Consider the following 12667-nt stretch of genomic DNA (forward strand, 5'->3'; position numbering starts at 1 on the left):
AAAAGCCCGGGGTTGGGGGGGGCCCGGGGGGGCCCCGGTTCGGGGGGGCGGCTTGGGGGCGCAGCGGCGCTCCCGCCGAGGGTTCGGATCCCACATACAGACCGGTTCCCGCTCACTGGCTGAGCGAGGGGCGGGTGCGGCACCGAGGGTTGCGGTCCCGTTGCCGGTCCCAGTCCGGTGCGGGCGCGACACTGAGGGTTGCGGTCCGTTGCCAGACACGAAAAAAGACAAAAAAGGAAAAAAAAACAAACAAACAAACCAGGGTTTGAGGTGGCAAGTACTATAATAAAGGGAGTGTGAAGCGTGACAGCAGCATGGAGAAGAAAGGGCTTGGGAGAATGCAGATGGCTTCTTAGGCAGTGCCATTTGAACTGGTTCTTGAAAAATGAGTAGTATTCTAAATATTTGAGAGGGGTGGAAGGCCTTTCAGGGTGGAGGGCACATTAAAGGCAAAGTAGTGGAGGGTGACCCAGCATATGGTGTTATAGAAACAATGAAAAGTTTGGTGTGACTCAAGTAGAAGGTTCTTGGAGGGTGAACGGTGCAAGATGAACCTGTTGATAGCTATACATATCTGGTGGAGATCGTGGATGTCAGACACTTTTGAATTATGTGCTCTATGTTGAGGTGTTGTGGAATATGTAAATTGAAGGTTCCTTTGTAATAAATGTATTTTAGAGTATCTGTAAAAGTAAATACCTTTATGAGTTATGGCTTCACTTTAGGAAACATTTGGAAGTTTCTAAGCTTTGTATATTAATTATTGCAATTTAGCAAACCAGATGTGAGATAACCTAGGGGCACAATGTTCCTGGCAGAATGGCAAATGCAAAAGCCCTGAGACAGCCTTATACTGCCTTATATTTTCCTTCGTTTCATTTATGTAAGGCTTGTCATCCAAACAAAACTATAACCTTTTGGAGGGCAGAATTCACATTGTATATATTTTTTCAAACCCTGTCATTCTAGGCAAGTAGCGGAAACTAACAATGTATTTGTTGAAATGAAATGAACAGGATAGTTGCTGTAGTTGTTAAAGCCAGTGATATTTCAGTGTGGTTGAAAGCTGCATAATCAGTCTTAAGTAGAAGCATTTTTATAACTTTTAAATCTAAATTGAGCCAAACTTAAAGCACCATCTTGTTTAAAGGAATTATATCACATGCCAAACATTGATTTCCAGTGTCTTTTTTGGTAGAAGAATAATTGGAAATAATCAAGGTTAAGTAAAACTTGTACAAGAAGAAATGATAACTTTCCACTTATTTCAAAATCTAAGAAATATTAATTAGCTACATAAGTAATAAATACCCCATAAAGTATTAGCAATGTTCTTTTTCTTAAGCTGGGTGGTAGGTATGGGGGCATTTGTTTTATTATTCTTCATACTTTTATATATATTTTATACATGTCCTGTTTTATAATAAAATTGGACATAAAAATAAGTAGTATGGTTTGTGTCATAACTCAGTGCCAGTTTACAAATTCTGTTTTGTAGTTAAGGCACTGTTTAGAATTTATGCTGCTGTGACTTCTAATTAATTATTGTTTGAACAGTGTATTGGTCAAAAAGTCCCAAATGCATATATGATGCAAAGGTTCAGCTATCCATTTCCCCTGTGATTCTTTATAGGGTCGAATAACTCATTATGTAGTCAAGCTCCTTAAGAAACCTTAAAGCTGTTTGCTACATGAAGGAAGGCACTACTAGCAAGCCTGATTGTGCCACTGTTTCTTCTGGGTATGCTAAACTTCTGAAGAAACATCCTTACTCTAGAATTCATATTCCCCAAGACTGTCAGAATGTTTGATGATTGTGTTACTGGTAAATGTTTTTTTGTGTATCTCTTTGAACATTGTTAGTGCTCAGTAAATATTAGGCCTTCAAAAGGGGAACATACTTTTAAATACAAGTTGTTACTTTAGTGTATTTGACTATTTTCTTGCTTTATTTATTTTTAATCCTTTACAAAGGCTGTAAATTTTAGAAGATCATGCTTTGGCTTACTATGTATTCCAGGCACTCCATGAAATGCTATTTCTCTCTTTATCTTTCATCCTGCACTGTCACTCTAGAGAATGCGCTTGCTTTCAGTGAAATCCCATGCTATCCAAGAGTTTCATTATGGTATATGCTAACATCAAAACATTTTTGTTTGATTTAATGGAGATCAAGCAACTAGTACACAACTGCAGGAACCTCTCCTGGCAGGAATAGGAGGCATAACGTGTGTGTAATAAATAGTCCGTTAAAATGACTGAGTTACACAACTACCTTATTTGTGCTTATGTACATTCTTTCTGAAGTGAATCTGTCCTAAGTCTCTTCTCTTTTATTCCTTCAGTGGGCATCACTGGAAACAAGCAATTCCAGTAGAGATATTAGAGCATTGTAGCATGGCATTTTGAATCCTTACAGATTTACTCCTGTACATGGCACCTGTCCTCTAGAAAAATTCGTATCATACTGATTTTCACATTATATCATTAAAAAGAATGTAGCATGGACAATGAAAAACAATGTTACTTCCTTAAGTCCAGAATCTGTGTGTCAGAGGTAGGAAAAAAGACGAGGTGTTCATAACAAATTTGGACAGTGGTTAATTAACTAACAATTTTTATTTTTATAAATATCCACAGCATTTATACATTACTTCTATGGCACTTTATCTTAGTGGATAGGCTCACAGGCTGTGTTTTAAGATGTGACCTTACTTAATAGTGGCTTCTCTGGCTGCTGCTTTCATATTTTCATTGTCCCTCTTGCCCCTCCTCCTCCCCCCTGTCCCTGTCTTTCTCTCTGTCTCTCTTCACCCCCCCGCCCCCACATGCACGTACACATACACACACATTTATTGAGTGACTGTGAGTGTTAATGATATAACAAAGGTATATCTCTGAGTCTTGATGAGTAAACTCTCTATATGGAATGAAGAAAAGCTGATTGTGTTTCTGATTTTCATATATTTATCTCAAATATTTTCCCTTTATTTATTTATTTTGTTTGTTTATGCATACTCTGGCCCTTTATTCCAATCATGTAGAAACAACATTTTCCTCCCCACGACTGAGCTATATATATCATTTAAGAAAGAATATTTTGCAGAAAGAGAACAATTAATAAATAGCACTGTAGGCTAAGCAGCACTGTAGAAATAGTACCTTGGGGGGATTCTCAGCCTTCATTGAAAAACAGCAAGCTTGAGGGGGAAATTAAAATTAGTAACTAATCATGTTAATAAGGCTTTTTCTTGAATTATAACAAAATAACACATTTCCCTCTGTTTTAGCCTCTGTGTTCTATGCCTGAGAGTACAGAGATAATGAAAAGACAGAAGTACTACAGCAGTGACAGCAGTTATGACAGTAACAGCAGCTCTTCAGAATCTGATGAAAATGAAAAAGAGTATCAAAATAAGAAAAGAGAAAAGCAAGTTACATATAATCTGAAACACTCCAACCACTACAAATTAATTCAACAATCCAGTAAGTCAATTTCTCCTAATTTAGTTGTTATATGAAGAGTTATGGAACTAAAACTATTGAATTCAATAGAAGATCCTTGGGTGAAATGAACCCTCATTGTATGTAAGGAGACCTGGATTCTATACCACTTTCTTCCCTAACCAGGCCTGGGCACATCTCTCAATCCCTTCCAGGTTCTGCAAATAGTAAACAAGGATTCATTCTTCTATATTTCAGAGTTTTTTTTAAGTGCTGTATTTTTTCATGGGTTTTATAAAGTGTGCTTCATGGCTGACCTGCTGATTACATTCTCTTTCAAGCCTGTATATTTTCTCATTCCATTCCCCCCTCTTTGCCTCTCTGTCACCCACTTCATTTTATACTATTGACTATTTTTAAAAATGTGTGTACCACTTTAGGCATTTGACTTGAATGTATCTGTGAGCCATACCATTGTGAAATAGTTGAAGTTTTGTCCCCTCCCATTTTCATCATCCTTTTTTCCTTATGGATTCCTTAAGTACTTTCAGTACTTAAGTAAGCGCTTAAGTCGGGGCTTTTGGTGCAGAGGAAGTATTTAGGAGAACAGCCAACCACCTTCTCCATCTCCTTCCTTTCCTGCTTCCTTTCCCTTCTTTCTACCTTTGTTTCTTTTCACATTCTCTCTCTTCCTTTCTCCTGTCTTTTATTCACTCTTCAATCCCAAATGTCGGATATTGTGTCTGTGATTCTTCTTTCATCTCCAAATGTCCTGTGTGGTATTGCTGTTCGCCTGAAAACCCCTTTCTGATGCTGCCTCCAATCCTGGACTTTGCTCAACTCCTGTCTGTCATATCTCTTTCTGCCTTGTGTTCCACTGTCTTAGTGTTCTACTAAAGGGACCAGTTCAATAATGCAATAAACACAGTTGTGAACCTTTGTTGATCCCCAGCAATGGTTTAATATGTTAGCTTCCCTGATGTGTATATTTTAAAACTGTTCTTCCATGCTTTTGGCAAAATATGTGAGGAATGCAGAACCAATAGATGAAGATTTTAGAGCAATGGTTTTTCCTTTGCTTCCAAATTATTCCATAAAGATACATGCTACTACTTTTCCTGTCTTTGAGGGTTTATATATTTGGAGAAGAAATAACGTATTATGTTCCATTTCATTTATTTATTTACAACTCATTTAGGAAATGTTTATTGAGCACCTGTTCCAGAGTTTGTAGGCTGTTTTATCAAATGCTTCCTTTTTTCCTTATGGATTCCTTAAGTACTTTCAGTGTGCCTCCAGCTGAATGTATGGCTCTGTTTCTGTTTTGAAAGCTGACAATTCCCTGCTCAAATTCTGTCGGTTTTTTAACCCCTCTCCAATCAGATAATGTGTCCATACCTAACAGCATGAAATGATGGGGGATAGGGACAGGGCAGAGAAAAAATTGCTGGAGTTCTTATAGCTTTGAGATCGAACAATAGTGTACTAAAATATGATACAGATGAATTCTCATTTTAAAGCTAGCCTAATTTAATTACATATCTTTTGCCTTGTTGGTTTTATTTTCTTTTTATACCCATTAGGAGTTATAACAAGGGTTTCACTTTGTTTTATAGTCTCTCCTTAATCTTACACTAAGGAACATCATACCACAAATTCTCCTTGAGTTTTGTCTTCAAAGTGATGCCGATGACTGAGGACAAAATCCAGACTATGTGTAACACCTTCTCTTATAAATAGTTAACTTGGGAAATTTAAACTTGTTATAGCTTCAAAGGGATATATTTTGGTTTGATATAAGGTAGTCATAGAAAAAACTGCGTGAAATACTTTTCTTACATAATTTGTGGGTGCAAGTTACAACCATTTTTTGTTAATCTAGCAAATATCATTGGCATGTTTAGTTATTCTGTCTGAATTTCCAGTGTATGTAAGCCAAAAGTGGAAATCTGTGATGATTCAAGAAAAAGGTTATTTTTCTTTTGCCCTATGATTAGGTTATACACATCCAGATCATCACCTTAAACCCTCAGGGGGAGCAGGACTGTATTGTAGTTAGTAGCACATGCTTTGGGGTATTTTTTAATAGAAAAAGAGAATGAACAGTGGTGTGTTCCTCACATAGACTTTCTCCAGAAGCAGTGTACTTTCTTTTTTTTTTTTTTTCCTTTTTTGTCTTTTTTACTGACCGGTAACGGGATCGCAACCCTCGGTGTCGCGCCCGTACTGGGGACCGGCAATGGGATCGCAACCCTCGGTGTTGCGCCCGCACCACGCTCAACCAGTGCAGGAACTGGTCTCCACATGGGATCTGAACCCTCGGCGGGAGCGTCGCCGCACTCCCAAGCGGCACACTCTCCAGTGCACCACTGGGCCGGCCCAGCAGTGTACTTTCAAAAAGTGATATTATTTTCAGGTTCTAAAGGAAGTTAATAGTTGGAACAAACAGAATTTTTAAAAAACATCTTTCATAGCTTATATATTTTGTAATACTCTCCAGAACCTAAATGAGTTTTAGGCTTATCATCTATGCAAAATACCCTTTAGAAATACATGCTTAAATGTAAAGATAATGTCCATTGCCTTTATAAAGGTTTACATTTTTTTCAACAGCTAATGAAAATAAATATTTGAGTATCCAACCTGATTTCATGTAAATTTATTAAATTATTTAATTAATGACGATTAATATATACCCCAAGCAGAGAGAGAATATAGAACAGAGGGTATATAGAACATATGAGCTAAAAAAAAAAAGACAAAAATGTTGATAGTATTGAGTGATAATCTATTTCGCTCTGTCAGGAATCAAATTTATCAGGAACAGTTGGTTCTCTTTCTTAAATGTTCTCAATATGCATTGGGGAAGATGGTCTATGGTTTTTCCTAGATATCTGTTCTAATAACAACCCTATAGATATATACTTTTTGTCACTTAAATCTTTTACTATTGGAATTTAATCTAGTTTTTTTTTAATCCTGCCTGTGGATAAGATTATCTGTTTAGTACTACTTTTATAATAACCAATTATATATTTACATTCCGTTAGGATAATCTTTATATTTTTCTTCTGTTTTATTAATTTTTTCTCATGGGTCCTATATTCTATAACTTATCTATTTATTCTAGCCACTCTCTCGTCTTCTTTCCAGCCCTCCCGATGAATCTTGCTGTAAAATATTCAATCTCTAACCTACACACAGATTTTAATAAGTGAGCAGTTTAATCTCAAGGATAGTAGATGGCTTCATGGTATTATAAAAAGAGGGAGGACATTAAAATTAGGTCAGGATTTAGACCTGAGCTTGGCCAATTTCTCAATGTGTGACCTTGAGAAAGTTCTTATTCCGAGCCTCTGGGCAATAGAGATCCCTGTGTCAGAGATTTTCTGTGTGGATTCAGATAAAAGTGTAACACCTAACGTGATGCCTGGCTTATGGAAGGTGCTCCATAAATGTTAATTTCCCTTTTTTTCTGGTTCTTTTATGTCATGTTTCAAGAATATGACATTAAAGAACTATTTATAGTATTTCTATAGTAATTATAGCATTATTTCCACAGTAGCCATTCTTCATAGATCATAGGGTTTCTGCACCAAGTTCATGTTTTAAATTGAAGAATTAACTCCAAACTCATTTTCATGATGATGCCTATGCTTTGACATTTATTGCCACTCTGCTACCACCTTATATTTAGTTTATATAAGACCCAATACAGTGGGAAACTTCATCTAACACTGCTACTACACTATCCCTCTTTTTCATCATCCATAGCCTCCATAAGGCGCTCAGTCAGCTGCCCTCGGTCCATCTCTGCTCAATCACCTTCCAGTGGGGACAGCCGCCCCTTTTCTGCTCAACACATGATATCAGTATCACGGCCATCTTCAGCATCTCGGTCACATTCCTTAAATCGTGCTTCCTCCTACATGAGGCACCTGCCTCACAGTGATGATGCCAGCTCTGTCAGCTCTCAGGTGGTAAGTCATCTATTTTGCTCTTCAAGATTACAGGAAGCACCGTCCTCAGAATCTAGGTGGGAGAGGGGATCATCTGAGAGGAGAACAGATGAACCTCAGACCCTTTCAGTAGTTCAACTTGTGGCCTCCTGGAATCTGGATTCTTCATATATCTTAAGCTACAATTTAGTATGGACTCTTAAAGGCAGACTTCACTATATCACAAAACCTGAGGATGGACACTGGGAATAGTATTATTTTATTTTCTATTTGTTGATAAAGTAGGGTAATATTGTTGAAAATCACCTGAGTAAATGTATGGTTTTGTTGCAGTGTATTGTGCAGACTATCTGTAAATCCCAGGATATTTGTTGTATAGAAAATTTTACTTAATGGGACAATCGATTAATAGGTTTTAAAAATTGATAGATTCTCCTTGGAGCACTTAAGTGTAACATTGTTTATAATGTTTTCTGTATGTTAAATCAATTTATAGTATTCCCTCCTTGGCATGAATCCCAGAGATTCAGTATTGAGGAAGTCTTTGAATTTATTTTGCAAGCAGCTTACTTTTAGATATTAAAATAGATAGCTCCAGGTATCTTCACATAGGCCAGTGATTTATTTAGTTAGTTTATTTAATATGGATGTTGTTTCCAAAGGGAAGAGTTAGGAAATATAAGTGAATGAACTTCACTTGGTAACAATGAGTGATTTTTTTCTCTAATCAAGAATTGCCTAAGGTATATGTGGCAAATGCAACTAACCAGGAAGGTAAACACTCCTATTTTTATTTTAGTGTTTTGAACTAAATAAAATACAAATGTGTGGAAGCATGAAAGACAGTCTTGGGATTCTTCATATCCATTTAATTCAAATAATTCATAAGTGTAAAAAATTTTTTTTTTCCTCTTTCATTGGTTTTTTGTTTTCTTTTTTTTTTCAATTAAAAGTGCATCATTTTTACCTAGAAATATCTTCCAGATTATACTGGCACAATGAAATAAGACCCCCTCCAAATATCTGTATTCTTTCAAATTTAAGAGTGAGTCTTTGCGGCAACTGAAAACAAAAGAACAAGAAGATGATCTGACAAGTCAGACCTTATTTGTTCTCAAGGATATGAAGATCCGGTTTCCAGGAAAATCAGATGCAGAATCAGAACTTCTGATCGAAGATGTGAGTATTTGATACATACAAAATGCCAAGGGGCTCAGTCTTTTTTTATTCCTCTTCTTAAAATATTAAAATTTATTTCCTGATGGCACTATACTCAATGACATAAACTTAACTGATGGTTTTTCAACCACAAGCTTTAGATAATACAGGGGTTTATTTTAATTATTATGATTCGTGAACAGTAAGATTACATTTATAATCAGCAATACAAAATATCTTTTAGTATATAGTCCTATTTTAATGATAAGACTGCTTCATCAAGTGAGAGCAATTAGTGTTAAATAATTATTGTTTTTAAAGATTAAAGAAATATCAGGTTAAAGCTGCTTCTATGAAGATTTAAAAAGAATATGGAATGGGATGTGATAAAAAAAAGTAGGGTTCTAACATAAAATGTCAAGAAAATGTGACACCATGAATGTCACATTTTATGGGTCAAATTTTGAAATGACTTATGTTGAGTTTTGTGTGTTTTTCTTGTTATACACACATTTGCACCACCCAGTGGAATACTCTAAAATGGCAGTCCTAAATTTCACATTAAAATCAATGACTAAGTCCTAATTCAGAAAAAAAGGTCCATGATATTCAGTTATTTTTGGTGAAAGAAAATTTCTTACTGCAAGATTCCACTTCGTCATTGAAACATACTTTTCAAATGGTCATTTTTAGGTAATTCCTCAGTAATAGAGTGTTTTTTCTGGGGCCTTGTATTTTGTTTTTCCAGAGGAGAAGGCACCATCTAGTGGCCAACTGTAGGATAAAACCACAGCCATGCACTAGGCCTTTTAAATCTATTAGCATTTCTTTAGACCTGTCTAAAGCAAGTGTAATAAAAAAGATTCTCTTGGTTTAAAAACTCCATATTGGCAATTTATATTTTGTAATCATGACACAGGCATAATCCCCAAATAGCATGCTTTTTTTTGTTATATATTTTTTAAAAAGTGAAAATGGTATCTTGTTTGCACGTCAGCAAAAGAAAGGGAAGAAAAATAACATTGGTTGTAAAGCATCATGCTAGATGTGTTTTTACTTACATGTTATTGTATTCAATAACATTATTTTCTAAGTAAAGCCAATGACTTTGCACCAGACATTTATTATTTTATATATTTCTTGGAAATGTTAGTTGTATACTACCTTTTTGAATCTGGAGAAGAAGGATAATCAGAGAGTAGAATTAATATTTGTGGCTAATGTGATTGTTCTATAAAGAATGCATATAGGCTCATATAATTAATAATTATTTCAGATATCAGATTGCTTACTATATGTTCACTGTATGCAGTAAATATTTTAATCTGTTTGCTATAGCATATATTACTAGAAGATATATTGAGAAATTTTGCGGATTTGCACAAAACAAAACAAAGGGATAGTATTTTCCCTTACTCTGTATTATTATATAGTATTATTCAATATTCTATTATTGTGGGTGTTGTGGTAAATACAGCCCTTGGAATAAAAATGGAAAATCAAAGTCTTGGATTTCTTCCCAAAACTTTATGTGCCTGAAGACATTTGACTTTCACTCATTAGAGATTGTGTTTTTGGTTCAACAAAAAGAGAAAGCTTTGGATTCAGATGGTTTCTTTACCTTATGTTAGAAATCTTTGCACATACTGTTTTACAAAAGTTGGTATTCTTTATTACAGGTAATATAGTGCTTCCATTGCACAAATTAATTAATAAAATTGATTTTCACCCACTTATTTACTTTTTATTTATTACTTTTAATGAATACTAGATTAAATTTCTTAATGTTTCTCCTGTAAAACAGATCATTGATAACTGGAAGCACCATAAAACAAAAGTGGCTTCATTTTGGCTCATAAAATTGGACTCTGTAAAACAACGAAAAGTGAGTAATTCTCAAGAACAGTTTTGCTTTTTCAGATTATATATTTAACCAAGATCAGTAAGCCAGATTAATAGTCAAACTTTATGCATGCTCATTTATTTACTAATTTCTTCAACAGATATTTATTGAGCACCTACTATATGTCAGGCACTGTCCTAGGTTCTGAGGATAAAAAAGTGAATTAAAAAAAAATCCATGCTCTAATAGAGCTTCTATTCTAGTTAGTGTGTTTAATAATAAACAAATATGTAATAGAATTAAGATAGTATTGAGAACCATGAAGAAAAATAAAGCAGGATAAAAAAAAGAAGGTAACATTTGACAGAGACTTAAATGAAATGAGAATCATGCAGTACAGATACCTGCAGATACAATGTATCAGACAGAAGAGCAAATACAGAGATCCTGAGGTAGAAATTAGCTTGATGTGTATATAAGGCATAGCAAGGCACCATTTTATTTATTTATTTATAGGATAGTTTGATTTTGCTGGAAAAGAATGAGTAATATGGTAGTGGTAAGAGATCAGGTTGGACAGATAGGCCGGGCTCAGATCACAGCTTTATAGGCTGTGGAAAGACTGGGTTTTATTCTAGCTGATGGGAAGCCACTGGAAAATTTTCAGTAGAAGACTTACATAGTCTGGTTTATAATTTAAGGGGATCATGAGAGCTACTTGTGGAGAATAGAATTGGGGGAGAGGGAATGTGGCAGAATAGAAGTAGAGACCAGCTAGATGGTTTTTAGAGTAATTGAGGCAAGAGCTAATGGGTACTTAGCTACAATGGTAACTGAATGGATAGATGCTGGAGAAAGAGGAGGTTTTTAGTGTTGCTGTTGTTTTATTTTAATTTTGGACATGCTAAAGTTGATATATTGATTAGACATCCAAGTGAAGATGTTGAGTGTATAGTTGCATAAATGGATTTTTAATTCAGGGCTGAGCTTGTGTATGAAGATAAAAAAATTTAGGAGTCTCCAAGATATTTAAAGCTGTGAGACTAGATGAGATCACCTAGAGTTTCAAGGATTGAGCCCTGGGCCACTCTTACAAGTAGAAATTAGAGAGATGGGGAGGACTCATCAAAGGGGACTATGCAAGTGTGAGTTAAGAGTATAATGCTCACCAGAGTGAAAGGTGTCCTAAGACCAAAGAAAGAAGCAGGCAACTCCATATGGTTTACAAGGATTTTATTATTATTATTATTATTTTAAGGGTGGTTACTTACAGAGATCCAGTGGAGTGTCAACCCATCTGAGTGCTTGCAGCTGCTTTCTCCACGTGTGGGAAGGGGGGAGTTGAGGCTCATGAAGAACTTAGAGACAAAAGTGGAGCTATGCTAAACAGAGAAAGACTGCAGAAATCCAAGATTCCCAGGTGCTCCACAACCTCCTGTCGCTTATCTTTGGGTTTGCCTGTGTCACTCCCCTTACCTTACAAGTATAGTGTTCTGCTCCTGTCCCTTCCTCAGTTGCTAAGTGACTTGAGCAGGGGAAAAATTGGAACTGTTGAAGCCAGAGCCCCGAAGGCCATGAGGATGGAGTGAATTGTGACCAGCATTCCTACAGGGGACTGAGCAGCCAGTGAGGTGTGAAAAAAACATGAGAAATGAGTATCCTCGAAGCCAAGTAAATAAATTAGGGACAGAGTAATCAACTTTGACATATGTTGCTGATAGGGTTGTAAGATGAGCACTAAGAACTGACTGTTGTTTTTGACAACATGGAGGTTAGTGGTGACCCCAATCATAAGAAATTCAGAGGAGTGGTGGGGAGTAAAACTTGATTGGTTCAAGAGTGGAGAGGAAAACACCACAGCCAGCACAAGCACTTTGTCAAGGAATTTTGCCATAGAAGGAAAGTAAATATGGTGGTTGCTGGAGAGGGATGCGGGCTAATGAGAAGGTTTTTTGTTTTTGAGTTGAAGACATTTACAGTTTGTGTGCTGCTGAGAATGATGTAGAAGAGAGGAGTGGCACAGAAAAGAGAGGTGATCAAAAGTTCTTGAGTATGCGAGCTGGGAGACTTTGTCCTAACCAAGAGCATTCATTTTTTTTTTTTTTTTTTTTTTTTTTGACCTTTTTCCGTGTCCGGCAACGGATCGCAACCCTCAGTGTTGCCCCCGTACCGGACCGGGGACCGGCGACGGGATCGCAAGCCTCGGCGTTGCTCCTGCGCCTCGCTCAGCCAGCGAGCGGGAGCCGGTCTGCACGTGGGATCC

The 12667-nt window shown here is 36.4% G+C and overlaps 1 protein-coding gene across 2 annotated transcripts in view; it reads left to right on the forward strand.

The window, feature by feature from the left end:
- The window catches only part of TTLL7 (tubulin tyrosine ligase-like family, member 7), a 103814-nt gene that overhangs the window by 48707 nt on the left and 42440 nt on the right, over positions 1-12667 (forward strand). For both annotated transcript variants that reach the window (XM_008567799.1, XM_008567800.1), the window contains exons 14-17: positions 3291-3486; positions 7219-7424; positions 8448-8582; positions 10366-10446. In XM_008567799.1, the coding sequence (XP_008566021.1) occupies positions 3291-3486; positions 7219-7424; positions 8448-8582; positions 10366-10446 (618 nt within the window). The remainder of the gene's footprint in view (positions 1-3290; positions 3487-7218; positions 7425-8447; positions 8583-10365; positions 10447-12667) is intronic.

Source organism: Galeopterus variegatus, unplaced genomic scaffold (genome assembly GCF_000696425.1).
Source record: "Galeopterus variegatus unplaced genomic scaffold, G_variegatus-3.0.2 Scaffold346, whole genome shotgun sequence".
Taxonomy (NCBI): Eukaryota; Metazoa; Chordata; class Mammalia; order Dermoptera; family Cynocephalidae; genus Galeopterus; species Galeopterus variegatus.